This window comes from Mesoplodon bidens (assembly GCF_964165515.1).
Source record: "Mesoplodon bidens genome assembly, chromosome: 16".
In the NCBI taxonomy this organism is placed as follows: domain Eukaryota; kingdom Metazoa; phylum Chordata; class Mammalia; order Artiodactyla; family Ziphiidae; genus Mesoplodon; species Mesoplodon bidens.
In genome coordinates this window covers 12543508-12566087 of record NC_138173.1, presented here as the reverse complement: position 1 = coordinate 12566087, position 22580 = coordinate 12543508, and the positions used below count along the sequence as shown (strand labels likewise).

Sequence of the window (22580 nt, the reverse complement as noted above, 5' to 3'; positions counted from 1 at the left end):
GTATTATATTTGTGCTCCTATCAACATTTTTTCTTTCACCTCACCTGCTTTTTCATTAATCGTACCTTCTTGGTCTCTAAAGGCACACAAGCTTGTTGCTCTTAACAGAAGGTTAGTTTTTAGTAGGAAGGTGTCAAAGAAAAGAGAGGATAATACTCAATGGGGTCTGGCTTGATTTTTATGCTAAATGGGATGAATATTTTTAAAAAGCCAACATGCTTCTTGTGGCAATATTCTTGACAATCAAAGCGTGAAACTGCCTTCGGCGTTTCACTGAGGCCAAATGTGTCCCTGGACACTTAGCGCAGGGGATATAACTGGGTGCCGTTTTGGAGGAAATGCTCTTGTTTGGGCTTGGGGGCAACACCAGTAGCCCCCTTTACCTAAATGCGGCTTGACCCACTTGATTCACTGACTGAACAAAACGAAACAGACGCTTTCCTGATATTCACTCTGGCCCACATTTATAAGAGGAATTATTTTTTGCTAGCCCGAAATAAAAGAGTGATCTGTGCCAGGTCATTTTGATGAGTAACCAGTGCCCTCAGACTGCCTCTAAGCTTCCCAGGGCCTCCGTAAGGTGCCAGCCTCAGCCCTTCCCCAAATGAGCATTGTGTACACCACCCACGATTCTGATCCATTACAATGTAACTGTCCTGCATTCCATTCCCTCAGGCTTATCCAAGTGATAGTAACTGATTGGATAAACTGAATTGCAACTGAGACATTAATGGACGCTGATGGCTCCAGGTCCACCCCTGCCAGATACCATTTTACCTAGAAATGGCCCGGCCTCACCCTGAGGGCCGGGCTGTTGTGGACATGTCAGCCACATGCCCAGCACGGAAGGAGGTGCTGGGGGCAGTGAGGAAACTGTGTCCAGCCCCACACCTGGGCCTCCCCCTCCTCTCTGCCGCCGTGAATGCCAATCACAAATTCAACCTGACGGAAGGATCTGGTTACCATGCATGTTAAATGCCAGTCTTTCCAGGTCAATCCACAGTGAAAGCCATTTGCCTTAAAGGAATGTGGGTGAGAAGGGTAAGGCTAGACTTGAGGCCGCTGAGTGGGCGACCACCAGTGTCTGTCCTGCACCTGCTGGGCTGGGTCAGAGAATCAGAGCCAGATGCTGGAAACAGGTGTGAGGAGGAATTCCGAGGTCAAGGGTAGAAGGTTTATTCAGGAAGATTGAACCCAAGCATTGGCCTGCCCTCTGCTTAGCATTCCTGAATCTCAGGCCCTTGGAGAGCTTAAGCATTATGGATTCCATACTGGAAAAGAGAGTACAGCCAAGACCCTGGGCCAGTCATCAGTGCCTGAGAAGTGACCGGGACATGGTCTGTGACTCACAGCCAAGGGTCTAAGCCCTGGAAACTGGGTTGGGCAGGTCCATCACGGGCAGTTCTTCCACAGGAGTGCGGTCATCTCTGCTCAGTGGCAGAACAGTCAAGGTACGTTAGGAATGCAGCACAGGGCTGTGACAATACAGCGCGCTCTCCACAGACGCTAGAGGAAGGAGGGAGGTACCCCTCGCCCCACCAAATGAGCCCTGGAAGGAAAACATTCACTAAAGAGCATTTTTTTCCCTTGGGAGAATTTACAGTTGTGCACACCGAGGGGTGGAAGGGATGGATGAAGGGACTTGATCTCGGGGCTTCGTTGCCGTTAGCTGTCTCCCTCTTGCTAAGTTAGGGAAAATCAGAAACCAGGACTATGAAACGAGAAGAAATTAAACTCACTTCCTTCTTCTTAACCTGGGGGAAGATGTGTGGTGTACTCTCTTTGGTCTGTTTCAAACATGGTGTCTAGGAATTGATGGGGTCGGTGGGGAGCAGGAAGGAGGAGTGAAAATGCTGATATCACAGTTCTGCAAAAACCTACAGGCAGCCCTCTTCTCAGGCAGGGACCTGACATTGTGGGTCCGGCACGGAGTGTGTGTGTTCTCAGCCTTTCTGAAAGGAGAACTGAATTACAAAGGATGCTAATTAGATAATTAATTCCTCACAAAGGGAACTTCTTTGCCTTGTGGGGGGGAAACAGGCAAACAGGTTGTCCAGAGCCATGGGAGGCTGATGGTATTGCTGTGCCCAATTCATGGACAAGAAAGCATGGGATGGTTGAGCAATTGGCTCAGAGTAACGCGGTGGGTTATGCTGAGACCATAAACCCAAGGAGAAAAGAGGCAGTGAGTGCTGCTGAGCATGCGAGACTCAGGGCGCAGTCTGACGCCACCCCAGGAAGTCAGAGACAGGGAGGCAGGTGGGTCAGCAGCCTGGGGTGCAGCTGAAGGACTGGTGCACTCATCTGCAATGTATGCGCCCATCACTGCAGGCAGTGGAGGCCGAGAACCGACTTCTCTATGCCCATGTGTCATGGGTGGTGAGTCAATGCAGAGAACCCTCGGTCACACTATTTTTGCCTCAATCACATCAACCCAGGTAAAGTGGGGGTTCACCCACTTTTCCTAGATGTGGGCACGGCCTCCATTCTACTGCACGCACACACTCCATGGTGGTGGACAAGGGGTCACTGGGCACCAAGCTCCCAGCTGCTCCATGATTTGGAGCAGGTCACTCATCCCCTATAATCCTCCACTAAAAAATGAGGAAGTTTAACAGTTCGTACTGTGCAGGCTTGTTGTGAGGTTTGAATGAGAGAATCTCTGGCAAAGACCTTGCCCTTTAGTTATGGTCATTACCACGTGGCACTGGTTTCTCACGATGGTGGATTCCTTCTTTGCTTTGTTGGTTGTAGTGGGGAAAAGGCCTGGAAATCACTGAGATACATAAATAAAGACAAAAAAATCCACAGGATGTACAACACTAACAAGAGTCTTAGAATCAGAATAATAAACATTTAAAAAATACGGTAAGCAGGGCTTCCCTGGTGGCGCAGTGGTTGGGGGTCCGCCTGCCGATGCAGGGGACGCGGGTTCGTGCCCCGGTCCAGGAAGATCCCACATGCCGCGGAGCGGCTGGGCCCGTGAGCCGTGGCCGCTGAGCCTGCGCGTCCGGAGCCTGTGCTCCGCAACGGGAGAGGCCACAACAGTGAGAGGCCCGCGTACCGCAAAAAAAAAAAAATAATAATAATAATAATACGGGAAGCAAAACCCAACTAGCTATGTCATAACACCTCCCCCAGAGAGCTGTCCCCAGTGCCTGCGTTACTGTTTTCAGGAATCAGAGAGCTGTAGGCACAGGTTGCCAGGGGAAATGAATTCATTACGCTGCTCACACACAATTTACATTACATTTCCCTCTTTAAAACAGATACATCCATTTTAGCTTCCTATTAAAGTGACTTTTACTAAGGAAGCTATTTGATCCTGAGAAATATAGCCTACAGTTTCAGTATAGAATTTTTTTTTTGGCCCTTCTAGAAAAGTCCCCAAATTGACAGTTACTAGGATGTCACTTTCCCAGCAGGAAAAAAAAAAAAAAAAACCAGAAAGAGAAAATTGCAGTTGCAGGATACAAATGAAAAAGCATTAATAATATTCATGTAATAGTCTCATTAAAACTGACTTCTTTAAATAAAAACCTTACTCCAAAATTTTTTCTATGTAAAAATGCCTGCATTTCATTATCAGAACTTCTTATAATTTCCGGGACTATTAAGTACTGGACAATGTTATGCAGTAAATGTAGGCTAGTCCTGAGTGCTGATTGGTTGTCTCTCTATTTTTACCAAGTGAAATTCCAGCACAGTCAGGGTGCCTGGCTTATCAGCGATTCGATTCATAAGCTAATTTGTAAAACACAAGCAATTGCTCGCAGTAGGGGTTTCTATTTGAAAATAATTTGACACCCTGAATCCCTCAATTAAATTTAGAGAACATAGTTAAATTTTCATTCATTTCAGTTTGTTTTGGAAAATTAAATAGATCATTTCAAAGAACACAGGACCTATAGTCACACTCATGGGAAATCATATCCTTTCCTTTTTTTTTTTTTTTTTGAGGTACACGGGCCTCTCACTGTTGTGGCCTCTCCCATTGCGGAGCACAGGCTCCGGATGCGCAGGCCCAGCAGCCACGGCTCATGGGCCCAGCCGCTCTGCGGCATGTGGGATATTCCCGGACCAGGGCACGAACCCGTGTCCCATGCATCGGCAGGCGGACTCTCAACCACTGCGCCACCAGGGAAGCCCCGGAAATCATATTCTTGGTCTCCTGCTTTATTTTTTTAAATGTTCTGTGATACCTTGTGAAATTGATCTTGCTCAGAAAAGAAGCTTTCTGGATGTATAGCCTCAGGCATCTCTCACCTCTCAGTCCCTAGTGGCAGCTGGAGTTGATATTTGCCCTTAAGATCGGAGTGAATGATTTGGTCTCAAAGGTTATTTGCATGAAAATTATTTTATCTTTGTGTGTGTGACAGCTCGTGGGGACCCAGAGCTCCACACACCTGCTTTTCCTTGGAACGTTGGCTATTGTTCATCCCAGTTTAAGAAAATATTAATATTTTCAAGGGGACTGAATCTTGGATTAATTAGAAATTTGATAAGATCTCGGGTCTGGGGACACACGTATTGGTTTCTGAGACTCTAGGAAATAAACTCTGGGCTTTAAGAATCTTGGCTAGTGCCATGTGTCTTTCTTTCCTCCTTCCTGCCTTCTTTCCTTCTTTCTTCTAAGAAATGTTTTTTATTTTCCCCTGGGAGCACCTTTATAACCTCACGGGACAACATTTATAGAACCTGGGTTGGGGACTAAGATGGCCATGGGCTGGTTTTCCTTGGAGACACTTCCCGCACTGGACTCCACATATCCCTTTTGCTATTTTAGAGTGAAGAGCCCAAAGCTGTGGGTAACCCACATTGTCCCTGATGTTCTGTCTCTGAGCTCATGATATATTCGATAGGAAGCATCTGGGAGCACTCAGGAAGCATCTGGGAGCACTCAGGACAGGAGGAAGGACCACCTGCACCTTCTTGTCAACACTTGGCCTGGGAACCTTGGACCTTCTCAGCCAAGAGGACAAGCCCAGGGTTGGAAGTCCCTGGCCCATGACAGGGTGGCCTCTGCAGTTGCGTGGAAAGTGGTGTAGCCAGGACAAGGAGTGAACTGGGCCAGAGGCACGTCATTAAAATGTACAGACATATTAGCTCATAAAGCAATTTACACTTAAGCTAAAAATAGGGCCCCACAGACCGGTGAAAACCAATCATCAGACTGTAAAGTTCAGCCTTGTCACTTAAAAGCATCAGGCACCTCAGCCATCGTGGCCCTTGCTATGCTTGGCCCTGTGCGTGGCTGTGAAAGGAAGGGGATACTGGTGTGTTGGATTTAGGCCGTGAGGTCTTCCGTGGCCAGCCGTTTGGAACGTCTTAAGGATTGTCAGCATCTTCCTCCTCCAGGCTCTCCCCATCGGCCCTCTAACTTTTCTACCCATCCTTAAAAAATAGTACTGATCTATGAGAGCGAGGACCTCTCTGTATCCATTCAAGCAGGCAGACACAAAAAGAGTTATTTTTTTTAACACTTATCTTGGGATAAATTCTTCAAGAAAATATAACAATGCTAATATAGGCACCTAAACAGAGTTTCAAAATACATGAGGCAAAGCGGATAGAACTGCAAGGATAAATAGACAAATCCACAATTAGAGTCATAGATCTCAAAATTCCCCTCTCAGCGACTGATAAAACAAGTAAGCAGGAGATCAGTGAGGATAGAGTGAAGCTGAACAACACTCTCTGACCCGGTGGACATTTATAGAACACCCCACCCAATAACAACAGGAAATACAAGGTTTTCAACTGCACATGGAACATTCACCAAGTTAGCTCATATTTGGGGCCATAAAACAGATCTTAATACATTTAAAAGGACTGGAATCATATAACAAATATTCTCTCTCCACAACGGAATCAAACCAGAAATCAAACAGAAGGCAATCTGGAAAATCCCCATACAATGAAATACTACTCAGGAATAAAAAGAAAGGAGCTACTGATACATGCAACCGAATGGATGACTCAAGAACGTTATGCAAAGTGAAAAAAGCCAGTCACAGAAGTCTATATATTGGATGTTTCACTTATACAATCTTCTAGAACTGGCAAAACTATAATGACAAGCAAAACAGCAGCTGGAATGCAGGAAGGAGATTAACTGCAAAGGCACGTGCGGAAACTTCTTGGAGTGACAGAAATACTCTATAGCTTTACCGTGATAGTGGCTACACGACGCTACATACTTGTCAAAACTTATTGACCCGTACACCTAGAATAGGTAAATTTAAAAATGCATATCATCTGTCATCTCTTCATTCATCTAATATTCCGTGACTACCTTTACTGTGTACATTCTAAGTCTTTGCTCTACTGGGCAATGAGGCCTAGGTACCTTTAGGTGGACTTAGACATGGACTTTGTGGAGTTTATCTCAAAGGGTAAAATCACAGCTATGTAAACATTCAGCTGAATGGGTGCCTAGGAGGAGATTTGGAAACAGTTTAGGAATTAGGGATTTATGTAAGAGCTTCAAGGCAAGAAATACATTTTGAGAAATGCAATGGCTAATCTATTTCACTGAAAATCTATTATTATTATTGTCGCCCAGAATGATTTGTGTCAGGCCTAAGTCCATAACCCTCCCAATGAAAGCATCCTGAAACAATTGATAAAATTCTTAGTACTAGATTTTTCCCTCTCTAATGTTGTGCAAATAGATGAATCCTTTCACCGAGTAGTTGCTTCCTTTTCCTCATGAGAAAACTAAGGCTCAAAGAAATTAAGTGTCCAGAGTCAGACGCAGAAGGGGCAGGACAGGAGCCCGAGTCCTGTCTCTTGATTTCATTGATCTTTCCGGAGCCCCAAGCCTTCGCAGAGCATCTATCCAACTTGTTTGTCTATTTTCAGACTTGAAGAATGGAATGTGGAAAGTGGATATTCTATCCTTGCAACTACAAATAGCTACGATACGGTGAAAGCTTTCAGGGTCTCTGACAACTACAGCTTCATGCTCTGGTGAACTAGATAAGCTGTGGTTCTTTACAGAGGTAGACGTGGCAGAGATTTTAATGTCAACAACCCCCTCTCCAAAGCAACTGGCTTTCTGCAGGTGTGTGTGTGTGTGTGTGTGTGTGTCTGTGCGTGTGGTGGAAGTGGGGCTGGGGTCCTCCGACCTTGAGGCAGCTGCCATGGTCCAGAGCAAATGTCAGCCAGAGCAGCTGCCCAGTTAATCTACCAAATAGGGAGACATTTCTCTGGAAATCCCTGTTCCCTGTACAGCTCTCATCAAATGGTTTGAATAAATTCTTCCAACCAAAGCCACTAAGCCTCACTGGGAAGAGAGGAAGGGGAACACGGAGGGGCTTTCAATTGTCGCTGCTCCCACTTCTGGAAAAATCTAATTGCCACACATATGCCCAATAAAATACCCAGTTATCCATGAGGGTGGGCGTGGTCCCGGTGTTAACACTTGGGTGTGATTTGCATGTAAGTAGGTGGGAAGAGCAGGGCGGCAGAGGAAGCAGGTTGGACAAGGAAATCACCCAGGAGATGCGGCTCACAGAGACTGCTTTCCAAGGGCAGCCGACCTCATCACTGTGTGCTCCCATCTTATTATTGCCCTGTCTTCTGAGGTTGACTAGGGCGTGGTGCAATTTTTAAAAAAATAAATTTTAAAATTAACACATGAAGTAGATCAAATGCTATTTCCTCCAAACTCTCTTTGCATTGACTGGGCACACAGCAGGCCTGGTCTAGAAGGGTGGGAACTTAGAGGGCCATTTTGCAGCTGAAGACCAGTTCATGGGATTTCCCTGGTGGTCCAGTGGTTAAGACTCCATACTTCCACTGCAGGGGGCACGGGTTCGATTCCTAGTCTCCTGATTGGGGGAACTAAAATCTCACACGCCTTACAGTGTGGCCAAAAAAAACAAACAAAAACCAAAAACAGTTCATATATATGGGCTTTGCACAGTGTGATATAGGGCTGAATCCAAACCTTGTGGAGAAATTAGTTTTTCTTTGAGAATGAAGGTGGGGAAGGCAACATGTACCTCTGATCTAACAAAAAGCAGAATCCCGGTTCACCACCGGTGCAGAGTCAACGTCTGTTTTTTTTGCCATGGCCAATTTCTGACGCATAATCTGCCTACGTAATTAGGTGAAGAGAGAAGGTATGTGATAAAGTAGAGTTAATACAGCATCAGAAATCACAGGCAGCAAAAGCAAGGGCAGGCTGTGTGTATGGCCATGAGGAAAGCACCTGGAAACATTTGCCTTCTTAAAAGGTTTGCAGTTCCACTGATGGGGCTGAAGTGAGTTTACAGATCAGCAAGATCCTTAGATGCTTCTGAAAGTCTAAGGCAACCTCGTTTCCTGACAGGGGACCATATGCTTGTGAGAGGTAAGACTACCAGTGAATCAAGGGGAACTTTTGTGTCACATCCTAAATGTTCAGGGAAAGACTAATGATGAAGTGTGAAATTCTAACAAGCTAACATTGCGTTGGACAAATATTAATCTAGTGAGCTGGGTTCTGAGGTAGTGAAGGTGAATCAGGCCTGCGAAACCTTCACAGAGGTGGGGAATTGGATGCTGTGGTGACATCTCTGTCCATCTGTTCATACCCTCTTTCAGGCAGGGATCAAAGAGTGGTCCTGCATCATGAATAGGTTTCCTTCGCTACGTGAAAGGCCCTTTCTCAAACACCAGGAGTGACACAAGCAAGGTTCTTTGAAATAAGAAGGTCAGTTCACCCTATCCACCCCCCCCCCCACCTGCCTCAGCCTCGTGACAGGCATGTGAATGACACCATCCATGACATGGGCTCAGTGGGTGGCAGACAAGAAGCATGACTCTCCCCCTGCAGCCTCGGAGAAGCATTACACAGATATATGGCCACAAAGCCCCAAACCTGAATTCTCAGAATGTAAACTGAACTCTTCAGACAATTATTCAGATCCAGTTATTCAGGATATTCCAATTACGCATGGAGTTTTCTCTCTCCCCATTGGCCCCACTGAGTCCATGGCCAGTACTTCCTCCCCTGCTTTTCACCACAAATAATGACAGGAGGAGGAGTTATGCACCTGAGCGGATGATAAGGACACTCAGAACATTCTAGGGTACACAGGTTTCTGGCTGACTGTTAGACACTGGGGCAGGTCCTACTCACACACAGTTACAGACATGACAGGGACCCATGGAGAGCCTACTGCCATTGCTGAGCAGACAGCTAATGAGGCAGAAAGGAGCTATGATTGGAGCTTCCAGAGGAGTCAATGTCAACCAGGGAAAAGTCAGCAAGCCAGAAATAGCTGAGTCCTTTCAGCACTAGTCACCCCGAATCACTTCTGAGCTACAGGCACAGGGAGCTGGGTCTTGGGTCCAGCAAGGTCATTTACTCAAAAGCACATGGGGTTTGAATGTTTAAATATGATTCATTAAGCTGATAATTTTCAAAAGGCTGCAAAAGGAGTAAGATGTCAGTCCCTAAGCAAACCTCCTAAAAGTAATCAAGAAAAGGCTTGACCATGAGAAAGTATATCAAAAATAATATGCTGTTTGCTGGCTTTATGACTTTTCTTTGGTTCTGATTCTTTATGGCCAGTAGATGAACATTGGCCTTCTGGCTCCTTATGCATTCAGATCTCACCTGGCTGAAATGTCCCTGATGTGGCTGTCCCCATGGCACCCTTCTCTCAGGGCTCCCCTCTCCCAGGAGAGACACTGTAGAGTCTGAGGGTTCAGAAAGAACTAGAAGTCACCCGGTCCACCTGCCCATCAACGCAGTTACCTGGCCACCACCTGGGCACCTCTCTGGTGAGGCAGATGAAACACTGCTACGTAATCGATGGAAACCCTGCGTATTCCTGAATCAGGCCTTTGCTGGTCCTCGATCTGCTTTAAGAGCGTGTGAGTCCTCTCAGCATTATGGACATCTTTTGAAACTGGCCTCCCCTAATGGCTATTCTGGAGGGTCCACTCCCACTGGATTACTGAATAATTGCCCACGGAGTCTCTGTTCTGAGTCAGGATCCCCCTCCATGCAGGTTTAGATGATGGAGTGATTCTCCTCAGGAAGGTGCCTTAAGGCCACAAGTACTGTCTAAGAACTTGGTTCTTTTTAGGTGGCTGAGCCTCAGAGTTGGGGAGAAATCCATCCCTGGGCCTATGGAAGAGGGACATTCTAGAAGAACTACACGAGGTGTTAGTCAAGGGAAAAGAAAATATTTCCTACCCATTAAAGTAAAAATCAAGCACTGAGTCTGACTCCAGATGTAGTGCAGTACAAGAAAAGCCCAAAGCGCTAGGCAGATTGCTAACTCCTGTGAGAGAACAAGAAGAAAGCTTCACTGATATTATCACAAATAATATTTTTCAACATCATTTAGATAGATTTTTCATTTTCGTTTGGAGCGTTCTCCTATTTCGGGTTATTATTGTATTACTGTTTTCAGAAAACGGCTCCTCCTGACTCAACTTCCACTAAATATGTAAGGAATCCCATAAACTTTCTAGAAATAAAGTTCCCAGCAATTTTCTAGAAAACTTTCTACTCCGTTTTTTTTAACCTAAAAACAATCACAAAAGGTTTCCTTATACCAAACGTTTAGTTTTGTCATTTTTCATCTGTGACAATAAATACGTGGCACAAAAGCATGTTCGTCTTTGAATTTTCCAAAAATCATGTCCATTTATTACCTCATGGAATCGAGGTTCACTTGAGCAGATACAGTCAAGAGAGTAATTTTATGATTTCTGAAAAAAATGCTATTTGTTGTTCGTAATCACCCGATGACCCAGGAGCACAGAACTCGAGCATATTTCTCTGCCAGCCCCGTGTCTGGGCGACACTCACACGCACACGTCGTGTAAGAATACTCATGGGTATGGAGTAACCATGAACATTCTTCCATGTGAAGAAATTGTGCAAGATTTCTTCTATGGAATCTTTGAGCCATGCAAACATCTAACCCAGTGTTAGGAAGAAGACGTGGACTTCAAACTTGCATTATAAAAAGATAAAAAGAGGTATTGAATGACCCTTTAAAAAATTCCAAAGGAAGAAAACCTGTGCTTTTCTGCTCCCAGGAGCACATGCTTAGGAAGCACCAGTTTAATTAAGCCAAGACTATCTTTGCCCAGCTGTCACTGGCACACGCCCAGAACCCATGAATCAGGTTATTTTTCCAGAGTGGACACAGAACTCAATTGAAACGTGTTCCTTGGGGGTTGTTGGGAACGACACAAAAGCAGGTGATTAGTCTTTGGAAGCTCAAGGATGTTGCAGAAAAGGCCGACCAAGGTCAAGTGGCCTTTGCAGAGGGGAGCTAGGGACACCAGCCAGTCACTGCAGACGGAGCAGCTTTCACCTGCAGGCCTAAGGGCCAGGCTCGCTTGCACCCCTCCCCTGGGAAGCCAGGTGTGAGGTCGCCACGCATGAGCAGAGTGAAGTCAAATATGTGTTTCTTGTGTTTCATGTAAGGCTTCGAGAAACAAGCCAACCCGGGAGGGATGAGTTGTTTCTGTTTTTCCCAAGGGCCTGGGTTCTCTCTGCCCCTTTGGAAGCCCTTCCTTCTTGCCGTCATCCCGGCTGGACCCCGGGCGGCACGGTGGGGGGCGGGTAGCATTCAGACACCAGAGCATCGACACTGACCTGAGAAGCAGCCGCAGGCGAGCTAGTCTCCTTACCGCTCCCTGCTGCCCTCTCACTGGCTGCGGCGTCGGCCCCTTCTGCCTTCCGCACACTCGGAGCCTCAGAACCCGAAGGCCCTACGAGCCCCAGACCTTCGCTCCCTGGGGTGGAAGGTGGGTTTGTGGTGGTTTTCCGCGTTTGGCCTTTATACCAACTAGGGTAAAACAAGGGATCCGCAGTGTCCGTTGCTGCAGGGACTGGAGTTTCAGACTCTGTGGTCTGCTGAGAGCCAGTGGGTACAACCTCCCCCTTCACAGGACAGATACATTCAAAAGTAAAAAAAAAAAAAAAAGGAAGAAGAAGAAGAAAAAAAAGCCAGTTGATTTTAGTTCCCTTGCGGTTTGAAAACTGACAGGTCTCTGCGCAGCGCCCGATCGAGTGCAGCTTTCAGCCCACCCCACCCTCCGCGAGCACTAAAGGCAAGAACGCAGCGAGCGGCCCTCTCTCTCGGCATCTGCACGTGCCCCTCTTCTTTTCTGGGCTTGTCTTTCACCAGATGGTGGCCTGGGCAGGCAGACAGCAGAAGCCTAAAACAAAGGTTGCTCATAAAATATCAGATACGGGAGAAAGGGCAAATTATTGACCAGCATTAATTTTTTTTATGTTATACGTGGGCCCCCAAAACCTCTTTTCTAAAACCAAACATTGATCTGATTGATCATACCCAACTCTCATTCAGTTGCCACACCACTTTCGATTTCACTGCAACTGGTATCCCCAGAATTTCAAGATTCTAGGAGCTATAAATAGTATTTTAGCCCAGTTTCGTATGGAGACAGAGTATAGGATATAATTCCATCTCTGAGTTGCCTCTCCGAGGTTTTATTGCTATAGAGAATTCCAATCCACTTTGAAACCAGGACTTTTTTTTTTTTTTAATGCATCTTCATTGTCCACAAACTCAACAGGTTGGGATCTGTCTGTTAAAGGTGTCATGCAGTCAGTACAGAGGCTTGAACACCAAACAGTGACATCTTAGAAACATAAAGTCAGTCAATCAAGTACAGTATCTGGGATGAGCTAATTTCCTAAGAAATTTTTAAGAACAATTCTGTCAACACATCATCTCATCAAATGACAGAAACACAGAAAACTAAGCTTCACCTATTTGCCCATGGAACAAAAGCTACGGTTCTGTTTCAGGGTAAGCAACGGGGACATAAACTAGCATGGGTTCTCTGTTTAGTTCCTTTATTACCTACAGAAAATTCAAAGTTCCGAAAGTATAACCATTTTTATTTCTCAACCTATATCCTACATCTGTACTCAATCCTCACGATATCAGCTCTCTGTGAACTAACATGCTACGCACACACACACAATTTCCAAAGAGTGCCTCAGATTTGAGGGTGACATTGGTGAGAAAATCATGTGAAACTAAGTCTTGCCAACCAGTTATAACCACAGAGAACCTGCTGAATCACCTAGAGGACTTTCTCCCTGACGCTGCGACTGCCCTGAAATCTTTTGTCTTCCACGTACAAGTGTCTGGCATAGAGTTTCCTTTCTTTGACGTAGAATAAATTGTTCAGGCTGTTCAGCAAGGAAGCACGCATGCGTGGCCTGTAAGAAGGGGCTCAGGAACGGTTACCTGTGTCACCGGGGCATCCGCAGCGGGTGGCAGGGCTGGGGGAGGCTCCGGGGCAGCCTGGAGCTCTGAGGTGGGCGGACAGGGCTCCAGGCCTTTCTCTGGACTTTCATCTCCTCCTGATGACTCTGTTTGAACATTTTCCGCCTCTTCCACTTCTACTACCTCTTCTCCCTCTCCCTCTCCTTCTTCTTCATCTTCATCTTCTGGTAAGGCAATGCATTTTCATATCGTTATGATTACCACTGCGGCCAGGAAAAACACTACTGGCCACTATTTATAGCTCAGATTAAGGTCAGGGCTGGGGAGATCCTGTCCATCAGACACTTAACTGTGGCCCGAGTATGCCACGGGGGGGCTTGAGTTTCTAATTAAATGTGGACAACTGTGAGAAAGGTTCCAGCCATCACCATCCTCCTTGTTCCCCTCGCCAGTACAGAGAGCTGTCCTCACCACCGTGCACCATCCACCTGACCCCCGGAGGCCGTCCCCATTTTTATCCTGTTCTGTCACATTTGCAAGCTCCCGGAGGGCTGGGACTGTCACTTATTTATCTCTGTCAAATTAAATGGAAACACAACTCTCTTCCCTATGTCCGAAAACACCGGCCCTGTTTAATTTATCACATTCTTTGTTCAGTGAATGCTGACTTCTGCCACAGTTAACGCCTCGACTCTTTTCTTCACCTACTGATCTTAATATTTCCTCAGGCAATATTAATGAGAGACGGTATTAAGGATTTTTGTAAAAGATTCATCCTGAAGATTTGCTTCTAAAGTTCTATCTGTGGGCACTGATACAAGTTTACGGCATCATAGTGGTCTAGCCAAGGAATCTCATCATCTAAATCAACTCTTTCATCAGGATCAATTTCCAAGCATGGCATTTCTAGGCCAAATGATAGGGGTGTGTTTAGAACTCATTGAGTGCATCTGATCACATAGCCTCAGTTTTATTTCCAGGTGTGACTTACTCTATGACCCATTGCTTTTCTTGCCCTCTAGAGTTTAACTGAAAGTGCTACAATGTCTAATCCAAGTGTCTACTATGTTTTATTTTTATCTCATCCTTAACCTTGCCCCTGATGACGCTTCACATTATTATGATTATGGCTGACACCTTGTGTAGGGTTGAAGTTGAGATATTATCATCACCATCGGTTATTAAATATTTGACAACCCAGAGTTAAATGCCTAATACCAGAATTATAATAAGCACTGTGATATGCAAAGCTAAATAAACACCGTCAACAAACGATATGATTCTGTCATGAAATAGAGCTTCACGTTGGATTATGATCCTTGTAAAGTTGTCGACACCCATTGAGGAGATGATCCTGAATCCCCCTTTCCTCCCACCGAACCCATCTGACGCTTTCACACACCTGAGATTTTGGCCAAATGGTCACAAGAATAACAAACCTCTGTAAAAATCAATTTCGCGTATTATTTTTTCTTCTCTACTGAGGTTGACTGCAAAGTGGTTCATGCTCTCATAACCATGTTCTATTTTCTCCATCTGAAATGCCTTCGATGCTTCAGAAATTCTGCAACAAAGACAAGTTGCCACTTTCTGTCACTGTGTAAAGTTTGACAGCCTTGGGTAAAAATGAAAAGTATACTTTTTTCATGAAATGAAAACGACTTACTTTTGTAACAGGGTTTTGGCATTCTGTGGAAGCAAACAAAAGACAGGCTGACTTAGATTCATTTCATCAAAGACGGTGTTGAGATTTAATTCTTTCCTTTGCTGACTCTGAACATCTCATAGCTTAGTTTCTAAATGCTGTAAAGAACTGCTGTTTTATACCAGAACCCTTTCATATTTAAGCAATGCCATGGTCCCTTAAATATATGCTTATGAAATAGTTTAAACAGATGGAGATATAAGCACATATATTTTGGTTGAGAAGATAGATCAAAATGAGATGTACAGAAAATAATGAAAATGTGATGACAGCGATTCAGGATCATCTCCCCACCGTCTTGGTTTGTTTCCTCAGGGGCCAAAGGGATACTTACCTGCAGAAACACTGCCATTTCCGGCTCATCCATGAACTGTATCCCTGACTCAACCAACTTTGACACGTTCTCCAAATGGTCAGAATACTTTTTGATGAGAGCACGGACATGTTCCAGCTTCTCCTCTTGGGTTCGGGTGATGACTTGGGTCATTTCGTTCTTCCTCTCCTCCAAGATGCCATACAGGTAATCAAACTTCTCACAAAGTTCCTGTTTCTGTTTTCTGCAGCATTCCTGTTAGTTGGGTTAGCTAATGTTAGAAAGTGTTCAAAAGAGTGTCTATCTGGAGAAATCACCTGGACATTTCAGGAGAAAAGAAAATTTACTTACGTAGGATGTTTTTTTCTCTCCCCTTAGCCTGTCCCTTAGGTATACATACCCACTGTGTTGAAAATCCCATTTTTATCATATTTGATACTTAGACCATCCCAAATCAATCAAATTGGCTAAATGGATGGATGATGTTTCATTTTTTTGGCCGCATCACATGGTTTGTGGGATCTTAGTTCCCCGACCAGGGATTGAACCCGGGCCACGGCAGTGAAAGCACCGAGTCCTAACCACTGAACCACCGGGGAATTCCCTGGATGATTTTTCAGTCTTCTGTTCTTTATAATTGGAGAATTTCACAGAAATTAGGACAGATTTGGTTTTAAGTTATATATTTTATATTTTCTTTGGAATGAGTATATGTGTGTATTTGGAAAAAACCATGGTACTTCCTGATTAGTACCCTTCAGACTCTCTCTGCTCCATCTACATTGCTATTGTCCTAGTTTCAGTCCTCCCATGTAGATTCTGGAGCTTCCCAATGGCCTCTGTATCTGGGATTCCCTCCTTCAAGTCAGCTCACACACTGTAGCCAAATTCGTTTTCCTGGCGTACAGTGCTTCTTCTCTACTATGACTCCCCATTGCTCAAAGAATAACATTAACTTCATAACTAGCTTTCAAGCCTGTCCATGACCTGTTTCCAGCTTTCCTTCGTAATATTCTACTATCCTCCATCACATACCCTGTGTCCAGCAAAAAATGAACCACTCGCTTTCTTTGCTCGTGCTCTCCCCTCTGTTTAGAATGTTTTTCCCCAATTCACAGTTGCAAACTCTAAGCAATCTTAAAAGACACTGTTGACGTACCGCTTCTTCCATAAAGAATCTCTATGACTGAATGTCATCTTGTTGTTTTTTTTTTTTTTTTTTTTTGCGGTACGCGGGCCTCTCACTGCTGTGGCCTCTCCCGTTGTGGAGCACAGGCTCTGGACACGCAGGCTCAGCGGCCATGGCTCACGGGCCCAGCCGCTCCGCGGCATGTGGGATCTTCCCGGAACGGGGCACAAACCCGCGTCCCCTGCATCGGCAGGCGGACTCTCAACCACTGCGCCACCAGGGAAGCCCCTGAATGTCATCTTTTAATCCTCTGAAATCCTATAATGGTTACTATGTATGGCATATACCTGTATCCACCAGATCCTCTATTTATCCAGTACTGTCCAAGAGAGGGAAATACTGGATCTAGTCTTTGATTCCTGGAGAGAAGGTTTGCATGTGAGGTCAGGCTTGTGCACTTGCATTGTGTGGCTGAAGCATCTCCCATTCCATCCAGCTCCCTTTACTCTGAATCCATGTTTAAGCCCTAATTAACTTTCTAGTTGGCCTTGTCATTGGCCTTTTGGTTTTCTGAGTTCCAGTAAGCTTGGTGTGTGTGTGTGTTTGTGTGTGTGTGTGTAGGCCAATTTCCTTGGACCCGACCATCTCTGGGTCCAAGACCTTTACAACTTAGAGCAGGTTTTGAGCCATGATGATCCAACCTAGGTCTCCTGCCTGGTAGGGGCTTCTTGTGAATCCGGCCATTTATCTCTGACATCTCTGACCCTTGTATGACCCTTATTACATGTTTTTTCATTTTAGTAAACACTGGTCTCTTTGATGTCATGTGTCACTTTCTTCCTTTCTTAAATATCTAAACTATGGTCTCCTTGAGGATAGAATCTGGGTCTGCCTAGGACACACACCACTTTGGGTAGTAGATGCTCAGTAAACCTCCATTGAGTAGATTTTTTTTAATGATGGTTTAGCTTCCCACAACTTATCTACTATTCTCAGAGTAAGCGGGGGAGGATGAACCAAACCAAATTGTTGATTATGAAGATACTCCTCAAATGTGCAAGAAATACATCCCTCACCCTGCTGACTCCTTTGGACACAGTCAATTCTCATCACAGTTTCCAACCAATTACAATTATAATGCACAAAGAAGAGCCAATGGTTCAAATTATTTTATTAGTGAATAATAGCTATTGCTGTCATCCACCCACCCATTCATTCATTTAACAAACAATTCTTAAGTGGGACATTTGTGTCAACCACTATCCAAGGCTCTGGTGATCCAACAATGAATTAAACCATGGTTCTTGTTCTCAAGGAGCTCACAGTTTACTTAATGAGAAAGACTACGAGCCAATAGTGTAATCTGACCTAGGAGCCTGAATAATCAAATTATGTTAGAGATTCATACCAGGTTTTGTAGAAGCATAGAGGTGGGGCCTTAATCAACCCTCTGTGTGGGTGGGGGCCATTTGAGGGGAGCAGGGAGGGGTTGCCTCAGGAAAAGCTTCTTAGAGGAGGTGGTGCCCGAGTTTGGCCATAAAGGATGAGTAAGAGCAGAGGAAGTACAGGGAGGTGAGAAAAGCTTGGGGTCTCGGCAGTTGTCAAAGTAATAGGACAAGGGCCCACGCAGCATGTCCAGACATGGAAAGTGCTGGACTTGCCGAATTTCCATCCAGTTTTAGCCATTTAGCTTGAGATTTGGACCATTATGAGGCCTAGGAACTGTAGCCTGTTAGTATCTTCCCAATCAAAATTTCTTCCATTGTATTACTTACTGTTCTAAGCTTACAGGCAACCATGTGCCCACTGCACTTCTCAAATATGCCTTTGATGTCCAGAAGCTCTGCTGTTTTCTGTGATCATACATTGGTTTCTAGCTTATTTTTCTAAAACAAATTGTGCACTTGAAACATGTATAATGAATACTATATTAAGATGTATTATTGGTAGAATATCTTTGTTTCATAAAAGTTTTCTTCTATATGATTTCATATGTGTGAACATTCAAGCCTATGAAAGCCAATGGTTTGCAGTGGGAGCGATGTGACGTCAGGTGTCACAGCTAGTGTATTCTCTTAAGTCCAATAAAAATTAGATCACTTATTTCAGCCATCTAAAGTTTACTTAGTGGTTTAAACAGGATAACTACTTTATTCTTATATTATTTTGAATTCCAAGTATTATTTTATTTCTACTCTGCTTTTTTAATGATTTGTACTATATTGAACTTTAATAAAATTACTGTCATTTTAATAGCAACTATCATTTGCTTATACTTTACAGTGTAGGAAATACTACCCCATGCATAGTATATGCTTAATTATTATATGACTACATAGTGTGTAAAGCACTTATAATATTACCTGGCACATAGTAGGCACTATGTCAGTGTTTGTTAAATTTAGATTCAATTTTCCTTAATTTGAGTCATTCAACTGTAGAATTTTGAAGCTGCACGGACTACCGGAAGTAACCTGCTCCAAACTAACCATTTCACCTATGTGGAAACTGAAACTCGGCAGAATTAAGTCACTTTCTCAAGCCATTTACTGTTGGTGCCTGGTATAGAGCCAAGGTCTCTGAACTCCTGGGTCATTGCCACTCCCACCACACAGCTGTGATATACTCTAAAGTAACTTGGAAAAAAAAAAGTGTGACCTGCTTATGTACTGAATATATACCTTTTAACAAATCTACCATCTGAAAGTAGGCTTTTAAAGGCAAGAATCCTCAAATTGTTTCAGAAATATATTCATTATAATTCTTTCAACAAAGTTCACTAAATGCTTTCTATGTATCAGGCATTATAAGATCTAAAAACCAGCCATACTTTCCCAGTGTTCAGGGGGATGGTAGAAAAATTATCGTATTTTCTAATTTCTAACAGAAAAAACCTCACTTCTTTTTTTTCTCTTGCTGACCTTGCCTTTAATATAATTCTATGCAAAATATGTAAGAGTTGGACAACTCTGTTTCTAAAAGAGGAAAAATGCATGCTTCTTTTTTGGAATTATGAAATTGGTACTTACAAACTTTTAGAAATTCACTTAAGATGTTCAGGTTAACCTAATGTCAGATTAAAATGAAAAATAGAAATACTCCATGAAATTGAAATTCTTCTATTTTTCACGCATACTCTTTGAGGTAGAAGCAATACATGAGATACTAACGTGGTCACCCTTCAATCTTTCTTGGCTACGAGACCTTCAAAGTGCTATGAAAGTCACTGAACATCAAACAGCTCAGTTTATCAACTTGTCCTCTGAGGTAATTAGGGAACAGGTGTATATGCTATAAGAAAAAAACAAAAACAAAAAAACACACTCTCAGAGGCCACCTTGCTACTGACAGTGATTGATTACTCTGATATCAGTACCTACTGTGCCTTTGTAAGTGTGGACCTGAAATGCTTTTAACAGAGTCTTTCTAGCAACATAAAAATGGAATGGAAAAAACGTGGACCTCTGCATCATCAAAACCTCTTCAGAGAGTACACTTTAAAGGATGATTGTTACCTGCAAAAGCATGATAGCAACCATGTTTATCTCTTCTGCACAAAAACCTCCTCACCTCAAAGATTTCTCCTTGCTTTTATCATATCTTTTCATTTATTTGAGTAAAAAGGCACGTATCTTTAAGCCCAGTTCCAGGCTGTGTACCTCCCCCCATTTCTCTGTATACTAATTGAATCAACATCTATACATTCTGAACTTTCAAGTTTATTTTTTCAAATACTGTCCATTTTATTCCTTTTGATGCCTGTAGTTCCTTTGTCCCCTCTATGTGGGGTGTGGTGTTGGATGTGTGTGTGTGTGTGTGTGTGTGTATGCACACACGTGTTTCTGCATGAGTGTGTTTAGCAACTGAAGTAACTTCCATCATAAATGCACTGGTGTTGGCCTCCAAGTATATTGTGATGCAGAGCCTCTGACTGCAACATGACCTTCCTCCTGGGGCTCCCAAGACAGTTATGTTTATATTTATTTATGTAGAAGAACAAATTAAACTTGTCTGTAATACTTTAATGGAAATAAAATCCATCCCATCTCTAGGGAGAACCCAGTATGGGGGCAATATACCAAAAAGGGGTGATTTTATAAAAGGAAGACTAGTTTGCCCACATTTAGATGGTAAAATAATGACAGGTAGAATATTTGTTTCTAACCAATGCCATAATATCTGGATGAAAAGAAAAAACTGAGTAGTCATTTGGTTCTTTCCTTAGAAGTGAGTAGATAACCTTCAATATTTATCTTAAAAACATTGTTTCGATGTTGCCTTTATAGAAATGTTAAAATTGACATATTCTAATTTTTAGCCATCCTTATATTTTAGTGGCAATAAGAAAAAATAAGATACATGACTGCAAAGAGAAGTTTTCATGGAAAAAAATCAGCAATAGATGATCATATACTAAAGAGTAGATAGCCTGCCAAGCAAAGCACCGTTATGAGGTTTTATCATTAGATTTTCAGTGGCTCACCCTTTCCCCAGGCACTTATTACTCTTTGCAAACAATCTTGTTATTTGTTTGCCTTATTGTCTAACTCCTCTACTGGAATAAAACCTTCTTAAGGGCAGGAACATTTTCTGTTTATTTCATCTTTATTTCCCAGCATTACATGTGCAAAATATGGCATGTAACGTTTGAACGACTGGATGAATGAATGATATATGACTTGTATTTAGGAATAGTCAGCCGTCACTCACAAGTTCCTACTTTGTTCTGTTCCCGAGACATAGGTATTTAAGTGGATACTCCAAACCTCTTCTTTCAACACTCAAAAGAAAACAGCAAAAAATAGCTAGGCAACTTTAGGGAAGACATTTAACTCAGGACAGTTTTTTTAATGTGTACAAGAAGGGATGGGACTGGATGATTGCTAAGGTCCCTTCCCACTCTACAGTTTCAAGGCTCTACAACTTCAGGTAAATGTGGAGTTATTTGGAGTCTTTAGACAATAGGGTGCCTCTTTATATGTAAGATGCCTTTTTCCACTCATGGCAAGTTTCACAGTGGTCATCACAGCACTGAGATGTGAATTACACATCCTAGCCCAGCAACGTCAGTCCCAGGTTTGGAATGTGCCAAGGCCACGACAGGAAACCTAAGACAATTGTGACCACTGCTCTTACCATGTAAGGAGCATAGCTCTGTGACCAAAATAGAGCTGAAGATAAGCTCTGAGCCCCATCACTTGTCACTGAGCAACTGTGGCTCTACTCGGCCCATTCATATCTACACCACATTCCTCAACTTTCGAGACACCCTTGTTCAAAACAGCAGCTCTGGGTCTGGAAGGGCCCACTCAGCTTCATTTGACATATGGTACTTCAAAATTCCCTTCATTAAACCAAACAGGGTTTCCTTCCCTTTCCCCTCAACACCCCTCTTCCCCTCCAAAGAATCAGACAGTAGATTAATAATATTAAAGAAAGAACTATATTAAGGTAGGAAGATTCTCCTGAGGAATTCAAGTCCAACCCTTCATTGGTAAAGCCCAATTCCAATTACGAGCACATGACAGAAGCCCCGTGAGCGCAGACTAGGATGAGAACCCAGGTCTCTGACAGGCTGCCCTAGAAAAGGGGCAGACAAATTAGGAAAATATCATCCCTCAAGGCACACAGACTGGAGTTCAGCCCCTCCCCATCCACTCAGTGTCTCTGTGCAGGGCTTAGTGGAAGAACTCTATTCAATGGCCATGGGTCTCAGGACTCCCAAACTTATGCTCGTTTCCACCATGTTGCATTACCACCCACTTCGTGTTAGAAGAATAATTATGTTATAACTTATGGCATTTCAATTCTTATTCCTGGGCTTCTTGGTATTAGGGGTTTTCTGGACCAGTCCAGATCATTTAGAAGATCCTTGAGAAATCCTCTGAAGGCTGAGGGTCAGGTGAGCCTGCCCTGACTTGAGCCCCATGGTTCAGCGAAAGCATGGGACCAGACGGAGGCAAGCTGGGCAGCTGTTTCATTCACTCCCGTCTGCTGTCGGATAATCAGCACGTTTCCTGGAAGGGGCTCAGCCTCCCTTTGTTGCCAGTATTTCGAGTTATCACAAAGCCTCAAAGAATAGAGCTAATATCTACTTCCATTCATTTTCGATTTTTCCCACCGCAGGGGGTTGCTTCACCCTGCCTTCATAATTGATCAAGACCTTGAGGTCTTATTCCGACACCATTTAAAAGATGCTCCAGATGCTCC

At 43.8% G+C, this 22580-nt stretch overlaps 1 protein-coding gene across 3 annotated transcripts in view; it reads right to left on the bottom strand.

Moving 5' to 3' along the window:
* The window catches only part of TRIM55 (tripartite motif containing 55), a gene marked incomplete at both ends in the record, with an annotated part of 42068 nt that overhangs the window by 5127 nt on the left and 14361 nt on the right, over window positions 1-22580 (bottom strand). The window contains 5 exons of one of the 3 annotated variants that reach the window (XM_081258712.1): window positions 11615-11902; window positions 13245-13447; window positions 14663-14787; window positions 14890-14912; window positions 15263-15496. The exons of 1 other annotated variant lie outside the window; for it this stretch is intronic. In XM_081258712.1, the coding sequence (XP_081114838.1) occupies window positions 11615-11902; window positions 13245-13447; window positions 14663-14787; window positions 14890-14912; window positions 15263-15496 (873 nt within the window). The remainder of the gene's footprint in view (window positions 1-11614; window positions 11903-13244; window positions 13448-14662; window positions 14788-14889; window positions 14913-15262; window positions 15497-22580) is intronic. One more of the 3 variants, XM_081258713.1, reaches the window with a different exon arrangement.